This window comes from Arvicanthis niloticus, chromosome 9 (assembly GCF_011762505.2).
Source record: "Arvicanthis niloticus isolate mArvNil1 chromosome 9, mArvNil1.pat.X, whole genome shotgun sequence".
Classification (NCBI taxonomy): Eukaryota; Metazoa; Chordata; class Mammalia; order Rodentia; family Muridae; genus Arvicanthis; species Arvicanthis niloticus.
Window position 1 is genome coordinate 6,913,128 of NC_047666.1, and position 13,952 is coordinate 6,927,079.

The following is a 13,952-nucleotide window of genomic DNA, read 5'->3' on the forward strand; positions in this document are numbered from 1 at the left end:
ACTTTAGAAACCAGGCCAGGCATTGCTTAGAGCATGCCCATCTACAGCTATGCCATCCCCTCCTTCCTCTTAGCTGATTCTGTATACAGGCCCCAGGGAAAAGAACTCACACCACATATGATGGGCTCACATTAACTAAGTGGGCTTCTCCTTTCCACTTCCCTTATAGCCTCAAGGTCATTTCCACAGAATGCTAGACCTCCTCCCCTTTGCCCTGCTGTTGAGAGTCAGAGATAACCTATAGATAGACCCATGCCACCATCTACATATCAAGCTACCAACCACGTTGCTCAGAACCTAGCCATTTCTCTGAAACCTATAAGGAGGGCCTCCATTCTGCTACATGAGCCTTTGCTGCTGACTGGCTATGGTTTTAATAACTCTTCTAAAAAATCTGTTCACAAGGACAGTCTGCCGTGGTATCACCCTTGTACCCCAAACCCAAGACCTTTCAGTTTTTATTTAAAATGAACCATTTGTGCAGCATTTCTTCCCCTTCCTGTTAGTTTTTCAGTTTTATTAATTCATGTATACACACATACCTAATTTCAAGATTTCTGATTTATACAATTGTGGTTTCTACCTTTGAGATTGCATTTATAGTATGTTTCAGAGCCATGATTCTATCTATACCAACAGTTTTCTAGTAATTTATTGACAGTCATTGGTGGGGGGGCAACTTACATATGCATATGCTTATGTGACTGTAGATGTGTGTATACATGTGTATACATATGCATGGAACACAAAGGTCAATTTTGGGTATTATTCTTTGGGAGGACCCCACTGTGTTTTGTCGGAACAGAGTCACTTTCTGGGACCCAAAGCTCACTGAGTAAGTCAATCTGGTTAGCCAAAAGGCCCTATGGATGGATCCATTGTTTCTGTCTTCCCAGTCTTGGTATTAAAACCAGCTTTTTACATGTGTGCTAGAGACCAAACTCTGACTCTTATATGATTGTGATGTAAAGTGAATGAACAAATTAATGGGAAAAATAAAAGATTCCCCAGCTTCGCCTAATGTTTGGTTGTGGGCCTCTGCATCTGTTTCCATCAGCTACTGGGTGCAGCCTCTCAGAGGACAGTTATGCTAGGTTCCTGTCTACATGTATAGGAGAATTTCATTAATAGTGTCAGGAGTGGGCTCTCTCTCATGGCATGGATCTCAAGTTGGGTCCAAGGTAGGATGCTTGAATCTCACTGAGAAGGAGAAATAAAATAGACATCGGGGTTGAACAGAGGGAAGCAACTGAGTGTGAGAGAGGGTCAGGAGGGTAACAAGGGGGACTGCATGTAAGGAAGACAAAGGGAGACAGAACTGGGAGAGAAAATTGGGTTGGGGGTGGGAGCATCTCTGGGACAAACTAGAAACTGAGGACAATGGAAATGCCCAAGATATCCATCCCATGTACAGTCACCAAAGGTAGACACTGATATGATAGCAGGAAGTACATGCTGACAAGAGCCTGATATAGCTGTCTCCTTAGAGGTCTGCCAAAGGCTGACACATTCAGAGGCTGATGCTCACAGCTAACCACTGATCTGATCAAGGGTCCTCCAATGGAGAAGCTAGAGAGAAGACTGAAGGAGCAGAAAGGGTTTGTGGCCCCATGAGGAGAGTAACAATACCAACCAACCAGAGCTCCCCAAGGTCTAAACCACCATCCTGGGAACACATAGGGAGGGACCCATGACTCCATCTGTACATGAAGGGGAGGATGGCCTTGTCGGGCATAGGTGGGAGAGGAGATTTTTGGTCCCATGAAGAATGAACACTGAGTGGGGGGGGGATTCGAGGGTGGGGAGGTGGGAGTGGGGGGATAGGTGGGGGCACATTCTCATAGCAGCAAGAGGAGGGGGAATGGGATAGGAGGTCCCTGGGTGGTGGTGAGGGGGTTGGGGGGTAAGGGGATAAAATCTGAAATGTAAATATATCCAATAAAAATAAATTTTTTTTAAAAAAGGAAATGCCCAAGAACCCAAGACTCATAGCAGTAACAACCCAAGATTTCCAATGAAGGGATGGGGACACCAACCCACATAGAAAACCTTCGACCCAAAAATTTATCCCACCTACAAGCTGTACAAGGATAAAGATGGAGCAGAAATTGAGAAACTGGCCCAACTTGGGATTCATTGGTGGGTCTCAGCCTTTCTAGTGCTGTGACCCTTTAATATAGTTCCTCATGTTGTGTTGGTCCTATTCTCATTTCCTCCCTTTATAACATTATATTCTATTTGCCCTTTTTTGAAAGATCCCTTCACTCCTTTGTTTCCTAACTTCTATGGTTCTTTCAAACAAAACATCCATATCTAAAGATTAAAAGTTAATACGCATAGATGAGAGAAAACATGTGATGTTTGTCTTTTGAGTCCCTGGTACCTCACTCAGGATGATTGTTTCCAGTTTCATTTATTTACCTGCCATCTTAGTTGTTATGGTTTCTATGGCTACAACAAAACACCATGACAAAAAGCAAGTTGGGGAGGAAAGAGTTTATTTGGCTCACACTTCCAGATCATAATCCATCACTGGAGGAAGTCAGGACAGGAGCTCAAGCAGGGCTGGAACCTGGAGGCAAGGGCTGATGCAGAGGTCATGGAGGGATGCTGCTTTCTGGTCTGCTTGCTCATGGCTTACTCAGTCTGCTTTCTTATAGAACCCAAAACCACCAGCCCAGGGATGTAACTACACACAATGAGCTAGACCCTCCTGTATTGATCACTTATTGAGAAAATATCTTATAGTTGGATCTCATGAAGGCATTTCCTCAACTGAGGCTTCTTTCTCTGATGACTCTACCTTGTATCAAGTTGACACACAAAACCAGCCAGTACACTTTCACATTTTATAATTGTATTTTTTAACACCTGAATAATATTTCACTGTATAAATATATTACATTTTTATTATCCAGACATTAGCTGGAGAACATCTAGACTCTTTTTACTTCTTGAAAACTGTGCATAGAACAACAGTGAAGAAAAAGCAAGGATCTCTGTGTTGGGATCCAGAATAATCCAAAACTTTCTTAGAGGTTCTTATGAAAGGACAGAGAGAAGGCAAGTTCTATGTTTTGGGCAGCGGCAGACTTGACAAGGTCTGGTCTGGGTCTGGGCCCAAGGAGTTAAAGGTTTTTGTTCCTAGGAACCTTTTTTTCCTCCTTGCAGAGACTGGAGTTGCCAGTTCCAAGGCTACTGAATGCTTAGTCTGTGTCATACTTGAGATAGTCTGTGTTCCTTTCGTGCAACATTGCTTTATTAGCTTCCTGCTGACTTTGTCCCGTTATATGATAGCTTTCTGCTGGCTCTGACCCTTTCTCCCCTCTGCAAACTGTGCTTATGTTATACTTCTTCATAAAGTTGTTCGCATGCACCATCAATCTGTACAAAACCTTCTGATCCAAAATGTTCCTGTCTTCTTTATTTTCTATTATTCTCTGGTTCTCCCTATTAGGCACCTGTCACTGATCCAGGTCATCTTTATAATAAGATATACAGTTCTTTAGGAATGTTATCAAGAGTAGTATATCTGGGTCACATGGTAGGTATATTTCCAGCTTTTTGGAGGCACCTCTGCATTGATATCCAGAGTGATCTCTTCAGTTTTCACTCCCACCAGCAGTGGACCCATTTTTCATCCAATTTTTAGTCTTTGGTTGGGGAATTAAGACTATTAATAGTCAGAGTTTTTATTGAATGTTATATATTAATTAGTTTTGTCTTATTGATGTTGTAATAATTAATATTTTCCCTTATCTTTATTTTTTTATGTAGCCTCATGCATGGGATTGTCTGTCATTCTCTTTAGTCTGAAGAATTTACTGCATTATTTTCTGTCAATAAAGTTTCTTAAGTCAACTTTATCATGAAAACTTTTATTTTCCTGTCAATGATGACAGAGGTTTGCTAAGTGTAGTTGTCACTTGGATACATGACTTCATTTTTATTTCTTGAAACTTTTGATACATTAGTTGTTGTTTTGATTCTAATATGATATATATAACTTCTCTGATCTTATCTGTTTGATAGTCTACATACCTCTTATACTTGAGTGAACATTTTCTTCCTTAGGTTTGCAAATTCTTCTGTTATATTGAAAATATTTTATATGCTTTTAGCATGTAATTATTTTCTTAGCATTCCTCAGATCTGCTATATTCCATTGGTATGTTTTAAATAATGTATCTTTGTTCTTGACAGAATATTACAATTCCACTACCTTGTCCTTGGTCTCTGATATACTATCCTCCCTATGACAATTTTATGGGTGAGATACTTTCCTGATCTTTTCGTTTGACTTATTGAAACTTTCATTTCTAGCATTTCAGTTTTCTTATTCAGTATTTTTATCTTTAAAAAATATGTGATTTAAAATTATGTTTATATCTATGTGTTTGTATAGGTATGTACACATGGGTGCAGGTGCCCATGGAGGTATCTAAAGTTGCTGCTGGGAATGGAACTCAGGTTCCCTGCAAGAGCAGTATATCTCTCAATTGCTGTACTATTTCTCTAGCCCCAAAATTTCTATTTCTTGATTAAAGTCCCTTTTTATATCCTTGTATTGACTTCATATTTCATTCAGTTCTTTGTGTTTTCTTAGAATTCACTCAGCAGTTTATTCATATCTTCTCTTATTTATCAGAACATGTTTATGATCATTATTTTGAGTTGTCTCAAATTTCATTGAAGTCATTCTTATTGAGGTCAATACTGTGGGATTTGTATATTTTTTGGAGGAGCCAAGTTGTCTTTGTGTTTATATTACTTTTTTGTTTGTGTTGGGACGTGTGCATCTGGAAAGTCACTTTTCTTCTTTCAGTAGGGATGTCTTCTGTGTTTAGGAGAAATTACTTTCTAGTAGTATTGAAGAGTCATTTCCTCTTTAAGACTGGCGTTCAGGGCACTAGGTTCTAATTCCAGTCCACCTATGAAAGTAGAATCCTATCTGCTCCATTAGTTACTATCTAGGGGTAGAGCCATCATGATAATAGAGTCAGAGCTAATTACAAAAGAATCATTCCAATTATTTTGGGATTTAAATACACTGACAGTATTGTGTATATTAATATGTCAGATATTATGGGTATTCACTGAAAGCAAAATAAAAGAAAAAAATCCCACAGTAAGAAAGACTAGTGATTAGCATTTGATTGGTAGAAAGCATGAAGGAAGGTGGTTCATAAAAAGTAAGGGTTGTGGAAGATCAAGGAAAAAAGAGGGAGATGAGAGAGGTTGGGCAGAAAGTAATCTGAAAGAGAGAGGTAAAGAGAGATTTACTACAGATAATGCAGAATAGTTTCATCTCTCTGAGTCCACAAAGGCCCCCAAACCATTGTTCTTTGAGAGATTAAAAAGAGAAAGGAAAAACAGGAAAAAGAGAAAAAAAGATATAAGACAGGATCAAGATGCTCTTTAAAATTAACATTGGGTATTAAAAAGGAATTGCTCCAGGGAGAAGGAGTTGGGTAGGGACATAGGACATAACAACTACTTGGTCTGGTAGCTTCTAGGGGCGTGTCTTACCGTGGGAGCTCCTCTGTGAGCCAAACTCTTCATCACCCACCTCTTCAGTGCCTGACTCCTCAGCATGAAGCTACTTGAGCCCTACTCCCTGTGCAGGGAACCCCTCCAGTGGCATTCTCAACTCTGGCTCTCTCAAAGGAATTCTCAATTTTACAAGCTAGAACTTTCATAAGTGGATAAACCTGAAGTTTAAAAAGAAACATATTTGTTTCTCATATCATAGTTGAAGATCTGTCTCTGTTCATCTAGCTGAACATGAATGTTTTGTACAAATCAAAGAGGTCATGGCTTTGTCTCTGTGAACAGGTGGCCCTAGTTTCCATCTCACAGAAGCCTAGAAAATGACATGTTCTCATGAGCAAGTGGGTGAACTCATTCACAACCGGCACTTTTCCCCCCAGGTTCTTAGGCTGATTTGCTGTGGATGAAATAGGAGAGATGCAATCACTCCTTAGGCCTGATTTAACCACTGAGACCAAGTACGTTGCTAATTAAAACTATACTCGCTTTAAAAACAGGAAAGTAGGTAGCCAGATGACTTCAAAGCTTACCATTTTACATCTATGTAAATATTTTTCCCATTTAAGTGATATTCAAAAGCTACAGAATAATCACAATTTAAAGATGTAAATAATCAGCAAGCATGGTGGCATACACCTTTAATCTCAGCACTCAGGAGGCAGAAGCAGAGTTGGAGGCCATCCTCATGTACATAAAGAATTCCAAGCCAGACAAGGATACATAGTGAGACCCTGTCTTTAAAAAAAAATGTGTGTAACAATCAGGAAGAAACAAACAAGAAAATAACCAGGCAGACAGAATGAACACTAGATACAGGTCAGTAAAGAGTTTAGGAACCCAAGTACACTGCCACCTGCTGCCTGGCTTGGGTAAGCCTCTTCTCTGTGTTCTATTTTCTTGTTTTGTCTAATAAAATATAAGATTAAAGGACACTCCTGTCCCTAACATTCTATTTGGAAACAGTAAGCAAAACATAACTAAGAGAGGTTAAATAATGCTTAATATTATTCTACTTACAGGAATGGAACTAGTGGAGAAAGCCCGGGTGACTCACACAAGGAAATCAGCCTAGATTGCTGGAGGCTCCGAGAACAAGCTGAAACCTGATGAGAGCCCCACCTGCTTTTCACATTCCTCTTAAGCCCAGCCTCAGTGTGAGCAATGGAAGGGAAATATTGGAGGGAGAGGAGAACCGTGAGGAAAAGGTTATGACCCTGAAGGCTGCTTGTTCTTGCCCTGTCCTCAGCAGATAGGGTTGAGTTGAAATGGCTGGTGGGAAATGAAGAGGAAAGGTACTCTACACACCAGGTGCATGTGACGGCCACCTGTCTAGGAAGCCAAAGGTGACTTGGGTTCATGGAGGATGAGCCCATATGTACTTAGTCAATGGCTTTGGCCCTTAGTTTTCTTGGGTGTGTAGTTCATGTGATCTAGAAAAGGGAGAGGTGTAAATACATTGAACTCACCAAACACCTCATTTCTTTTCACAATAGTGAGAGGGCTTTGTGGTTTTACTTCACACAGAGGGATGAGTTAGTGGCTTTCTCACCCAATGGGAAGCCGGGTTTTAATTCAGATTCCCCTGTAAGTCAGTATCTCAAAGATCATACATGTGAAAGGGTATCCACCTTTGAGAGCTGTAAAGTGCCAAGCGTCCCCTAGGATTAGAGACAAAAGTGGTGTTTCAGTTGCTCCATTCTGATGGAGAAAGGCTTTCTCAGAGAGTTTTTGTTTGTTTTTGTTTCCCGTTGCCCACTTCATCCCCATCTACATCTGTTTATCTAATTTTTGAAAGTAAGATACTTGTAAGCTCCAGCTGGGCCAAGGAAACTTTAGTTTTGGGAAACCTCTTGTTTATTTCACCCTTATAATGGAAAGTTAGGTCAAAAGATACCTCGCTCTCCCTCAAGGCTTTTCAGCTAGGCCCTCAGGTGAGGAGAGGAAGGTGGCCAGAGAATGAAGACTGCCTAGTCTCTCTCACTAGGAATAATTTAACTAGGTACTTCTGCCTCACGCACTGCTGGGAACCTGGCCACACCCTCTCCCATCCTTTAAGTGATTTCACTTGAACAGGAGAAGAAATTTTAAGCTTGAAGTCAATCAGTCATCCTCTACCAGCCTAAATCAGGAATGCCAGCCCCAGATTCAGAAGATGGGCAGCTGAGAACTGCCACCCTTTAACCATCTGCAAGGTACTTTAGGCTGAGGCTCAATTTGGGTTGAACTAGAGGGGTGAGGTGAGATACATTTCTGTGGGGGAGAAACTGAAACCTTGCCTCTAGATTGTTGTGGAAGATCAGCTTCCGGGTTATTGTATGTGGTGTTCCACAACAGCACACTTGGCTTCGCAAAAGTGAGGGAACAGGAAGCATTAAGCTTGATGAAATCGGTGACTGGCTTGTACAGCCAATGGAAAAAAGTTGGATGTGCTCATAAATACGGGTTTGGGGAAGTTGCTTAACAGTCAGTCTCACCACCAAGATTAATATTGCCCAACAGCTAAATGAGACTAGTACCGCCTACATCATAGTAGGACTCTTAGGAGAAAATACGCTTGTGAAATGTTGCCTTGATAGTTCGCTCACTTGAGCAGTATGTGGAGGTCAGCCTGGAGAAGTAGGCCACCAAACCGAAGCGGAACGCCCATGTCTGCCATCTAGTCGGCAGAGCAAGCATCTCTGTTCTGCGCGGATGTGAAGCAAAGCATCACGTTTAGCATCCGCAGCACCGCAGTGAACCTGGGCCCTAGCCTCGGAGGGGACCCCGAGCAGACTTGGGGGTTCAGCAGGCTCAGGCTAGGTGTTGGGACACTGCAGATGGCCGGGGCCGCTCCCTTGAGCCCTTACTCTCTGCCAAACCGGACTGACTGGTTTCAGCGGCTCACCCAAAGGAATTTGGGTGGCCTTCCCTCTCCATGGAGTACCGCCCCCTCCCCCGCCTTCACCTCCCAACCCGTGCGATAACATCAAACTGCACCAACCTCTGAGCTACCGAAAGCCTGGAGAGGAAACCGATACTCGCCTGCCCGGCCAGGCTCCACCTCTCCCGGCTTCCATTGCTAGGCAACTACACCTCCCACCCCTTGGGAAACCACTGGAGAACCAGCAGTAAATGGTAGAATTTCAGAAAAGGATCCAGAGGTGCTACCCTACCCCATTCTCCCATACTTCCTCCATTCTCTCAACTTCTACCTTTATGTCTTTCCCCCCTTTTGCCCACTCTCCCCCAAACTCCCAATAGCAAGCCTTTATATAATCTGTCACCAACAGGCGTGAGTTCTCACAAAAAAGAAACGGACTCTGTTCTATTCTTCAGAAGAGTCTTGGAGACCTGAAGTTGCCTAGTCATTTATATCCTAGGACTCTTGGGAGTGGGCTTTGCTCCTTCACGTGGCTTAAAAAACACAAAGGAAGGTTTGTCTGTTAATAAGGCTGCGTCCATCTCCCCCTCCTGTTCAGATCTGAAGGCAGTTAGTTTCAGCAACTTCTTTCAAAGAAACAGCAACATCAAAGTTTACATATTCCCCTCCACCCACTGCTGAGGATGGAACCCAGGCCCATCAGATGCAAGCCAAGCACGCTAGTCCAGCCTCCAGGAACACCAGAGTATCAATAGTAAATGTTAGAATTTCACAAGAAAGCATTAGAATTGAAAATATAAAATTCAAGTATTAGACAAAGGAGAGCAATAAAATGATATAAATATGGAGGGAAGTTTCACACAGCCTATCTTTTTAGGTGTGCCTTTCCCATATTTTATTAAACTTAAGTAGTTTGTTGCTTTAAAAAACAGCAGCATTATCAAAGACGTATCTGTACAAACATTTTAAAAAAGAAAACTTTCTAGTATCAGCTACATCAAGGGCAAGCAGAAAAATAGATGCAGTCCAACAAAGACATTTAAAATGACTTCAGACGTCGGAAACGCCATACAAAGGATGTTGTTCTTCCCATACAAACGATGGCAGATGAACACTGCACAGGATCAATTAGTGAACTGCTCTTCCTTTCCTGTAGGTTGTGAGGCAGGGAGCAGAGGGATCTCCGACAACCCAGGATAGCGAAAGTGCTGCTTTCCCATTTCAAACCGTTTAAGTCTTTGGGTCCATTCATGTCGCTGGGAAACGCCTGAGTTGCTTGGCACTAGCTTCTTAACCAAGTCACCTAGCCAGCCTTTGCTTAACTCTCCGGGTCAGGTTTCTAAGTGACTGGACAAGGAATTTCAGAAATGCGTCCTTGAAAACCAAAGGCGAGGAGGTGACCTGAGCTCAGCATCTAGGGAACTTGTTTGTGGAGAGAGAAGGAAGAGGTCACAGCTGGGAGGAAAATTACCTCCTGGCTAAGAATCAACAGGCTAACCCATCTGGTCTGAGGTGCCGAGGAAACCCGGGAATCTACAAACTAGGTTCCCTTCGCATCTCCCCCAGCTCCTTAAGCTCCACCTTTTTGTATTTTCCCGACTTCCTCCGGTTGGTGACCACCAAGACCACCACACCGGCCACTAGCGCCACCGCGACGACAGCGATGACGGCGATAAGGCCGGCGGTGAGGCGTTTCATGGAGAACTGGGGGGGCTTCTCGTCCAGGTAGTAGATGAGCGTCCGCTCCACTTGCAGGGGCTCCCCACGCACCTGCAGGTCCAGGCCGCGGCGGCCCACGAACAGTGACTCGCCTTTGATGTCCCTTTCGAAGTAGTAGGCGGCGTCAGCAATGTCCACGTCTCTCAGGCCCTTCTGCGATGAGTTCTGCCGCAGCTCGATCTGGATGGTGGGCTCTTCATAGTGCACCGCGGACAGGAAGCTGGGGTGCAGCTTGTAGCGTTGCTGGAAGAGCCGCCGCAGCTCGGAGTCTAGGTCAGAGTGGTTGAAGGCTCGGTCGGTCTGGCGGTGGCGCAACTCGATGAGGATGTGGTGGGTTCGTACCACTTCGTCGCAGCGCAGGCTCTGGTCTCCCTTGTCAGTGCGGCGCACGCCCACCGAGTTTACGCACCAGCACACCGAGGTCTGGTTGCACTGGCGCGCCTTGAAGCGGCCCTTGTCGTCACACTCGGGGTCGTAGAGGCCATCGTTGTCCAGGATCGCGTGCTCGCTGGGCTTCACCAGGCTGCGGCCGCTCTTCTGGGCGCTCATGCGTGCCTTGAGCAGCAGGCACTTGGAAGTTAGCGTGGAGCAGTCTATCAACACCTGTGAGCCTATTGCCCGACATTGGCAGACTCCACCTGGGCCATTTGAGTTGCAGACGGTCATCTTGTTGGTGGGGCACGTGCAGTTGATCTGGGCCATGCCAAAGCGGGTCACCACCAACAGCAGCAGCAGCAGCGGCGGTGCTAGATCCAAGCCCCTCGCCATGGTGGGGTGGAGTAGAACGGACCTACAGCTACAGACCAGAGGCAGGGATTCTGAAGGATCAGGTTGGGTAGGACACTGCAGGCGACTCCTGCCGGGGCCGTTCCCTCTGGCTCTTATACTCTCCTGTACCTGTAGGACTGGTTAGCTAGTGACTCACTCAATGGAATCTGGGTGGCGCTCTCCATTCTCAGGTCCCGCGGAGGAAACCGCCAGTCCTGAGCTGCCTGAGATAGGATCAGGCAGAGGAGGCTGCTCCTGCCATCTGCTGACCAAAACCCCAGAGAGGAAACCAGTACTTACCTGGCTCCACCCTGGAAAAACTGTCCTCCTCATGGCTCAGAACCATGAGAACTCAGAACTCAGGGCGTCCCACCTCTCCTAGTGCGCCTCCGGAGTTCCTCCAGAGGCCCAACTTCTGACGCCCCATGCCACTACAATTCCATACTTCTTTTTCTCTCTCAACTCCTATCTTCAGTTTCGTTTCTTCCCTCTTTTCTTACTCCAGAACACCCTTTAACACAGTTAAACAGTTCAATCCCAGGTCACTAACATAAGCCTTACCACACGCCTTTGTCTGTAAAACCTATTCTAGGTAAGATGATGCAAATGAGGCAGGAAGACGTGAAGTCACCCAGCTACTGATTTCCTAGGATTCTACCTGGGTCTTTTGCTTGGCTTTATGAACTATAAATGAATATTTATGAAAACAAAATGTTGCAGCATCTGAAGACAGGCTAGTGAAACAATTCTATTGCTATATCACCCACACAATCCAGTTGTCCTGGTGTGCCACGTATTAAAACTTCTATTGAACACACACGTATGCCTGTACTTTTAAAAGATAAATGAAGAGAAAAATTTTGTAGTCAGTCCACTAGGAGAGATATAAAATTTGATTCAAAGAGAGCAAATTATTGATTTTCATTCCCTGTGTTCAGTGGAAGTAGATGAACTATTAAGTATAATGAGAGGAGGGAACCTGTGAGAAACTGTGCCTTTTTAATAGGATGAAGGGGTGACAATCTCTTTTAGAATCTAGAGAAAGTCCACCATTCAAAGCTGTGGTAAAATTAACAATGATTAACAAACTATAATTATTTCCAGGTCCACCTTCAAAATACATTTTGTATATCAGCACTTAATGTGCACCACTAATATACTGTACAAGGGTGTCATTTGACTCATGGAAGCCAGTCGGCATTCTCTGCACCATTAATTTTCAAGCACTTCCTGAGGCAGATGGATGCAAACATATTATTTTGTCTTTACAGACAGAGGAAGTCGAGACACAAGGGACAAATGCTTACCCAACAGCACTAGGAGATCTGGGCACACACCTGTGATTTCTACCTCCAGTGTCTCTTTAGGTCTCTTGAACAACTAGCTTATCCTGTCTAACATCCACCTAACTTGCCTCAGAGAAAGATCTAAGCGCAAATCTGTGCCCATCTTCCTTTTTGTTGAGAATACTGTGTGTGTATATGTGTGTGCACACACTCGCTCACATGCTTGTGTTTGTCTGCATGGGTGTATGTACAGGTAAGGTGACATCTATGTTCTAAGTACAAAGTTCATATTTTATTAACTGGTGCACAGTGTCAATTGCTGTCATCATAGTTACTGCCATCATCATTGTATCCCTGCAAACTTTTTCAAACTTCTACAAGCGTTTGCAGAGTTGGGTACCTGGAATCTCCTTTTCTTTGTCTGTTCCAGTTTATGATTGTGATTTTCTGCTCAATTCATTGGTTACTTTCAGGAAGCCTTTCCTGATACATCCTCCCTGGTCCACTCAAGAATATGTCTTTTCTCTGTACTCCCTTATCTTTTGCATCCTAGGATTAGCCAAAAGCTACCCTTCCTGGTCTTTGTTGCCCAGAGTAAAGTGGGTACACCAGAGGCTCTGTTTCTTAGATTATTTTTTTTTTTTCTGAAAATCAAACTAAATAGACAAGGCAGTGAATGGTAAAGCTTTGTAAACTCCATGGCAATGTTATATTCCATTAAAACAGTATCCCATCTCCTCACTTTTCTAGTGATTTGCCGGGTGGCCACAATCTATTACAACTTGTAATGCCACCACATTTTCATTCCCCTGAGTCCCAAACCAGATGGAGGAAAACTAGTGGGGAGGTGCTCTCAGCATAGGTGATCATGTGTTGACTACTTAGTTAACTCATGAGATTTTGTTATGTATTGGAAGAGAGAAGTAGTAGGTGTCCAAGCCTGCTATTCTCTATGTGAAGATAGAGTGAACGAAGATGACCTCCAGATCCCCTGGCTTCCTGTTTTAATAGCTGGTCCTGTCAGGCTTTCCCTAGTAGGTACAAACTGATCCAGTTCTAATTCTCTCTTCCTCTAATTTAAAACAAAATCAACTATTAGCTTAATTTTTTTTTTTGTGTTTTTATTGTAGCTTAGCAATGTTTAACAGAAGCTTTCCATCATCTCAGGATTGTCCAATGCTTACAAGGGACAGCAGCCATGTCAGAGTACTGCATCCCTGGCACACGAGTATATAGGAGACAGTAGGTACTGTGCATTGGTTTAATTCATAGTAAATTGTGCCCAGAATGTCACAATATTGATATGACACTCCCTGGAGTATATATGTGAGCTATTTAAGTGTTTATTACCAGGGACATATTAATAGCATCACATGTGACTTCTTTGATTGCTATCCTTAGCCCACCTTCCAAATGCCTAGTTTTAAGGAAGACTAAATAATGGCATCCGGAGATTGCATTTATGTGTATGCCTGAACACAGACTTTTAATGGTTTTGTGCCTATAGAAAATGGGGATATGTTCTGAAGAAGGGCTGGCTTTAGGGGTTAGGGTTTAGGATTAGGGTTTGGTATGTTTTTTTTAGGTTTAGGGCTCAGTAGGTTTACTGTTAGGGTTAGAGTTTCTGCTTGGTGGTATGAGTTAGGATTAGGGTTAGTGGTTAGGGTTCAGTCAGTGTTACAGTTGGGGTGGGGGTTATGTTTAAGGTTGGTATTTGGGGATTAGGGATAAAGCTGGGAGTTAGAATTAGGCTTAGAGTTCAGGTAAAG

At 43.4% G+C, this 13,952-nt stretch overlaps 1 protein-coding gene across 1 annotated transcript; it reads right to left on the minus strand.

The window, feature by feature from the left end:
* Positions 1-9,243: 9,243 nt before the first annotated feature.
* Positions 9,244-11,059, minus strand: Tacstd2 (tumor associated calcium signal transducer 2). Its single transcript, XM_034511211.2, has one exon. It carries the CDS (start codon positions 10,895-10,897, stop codon positions 9,944-9,946), a length of 954 nt encoding a protein of 317 aa, XP_034367102.1. The 5' UTR covers positions 10,898-11,059; the 3' UTR covers positions 9,244-9,943.
* Between the last annotated feature and the right edge of the window lie 2,893 nt (positions 11,060-13,952).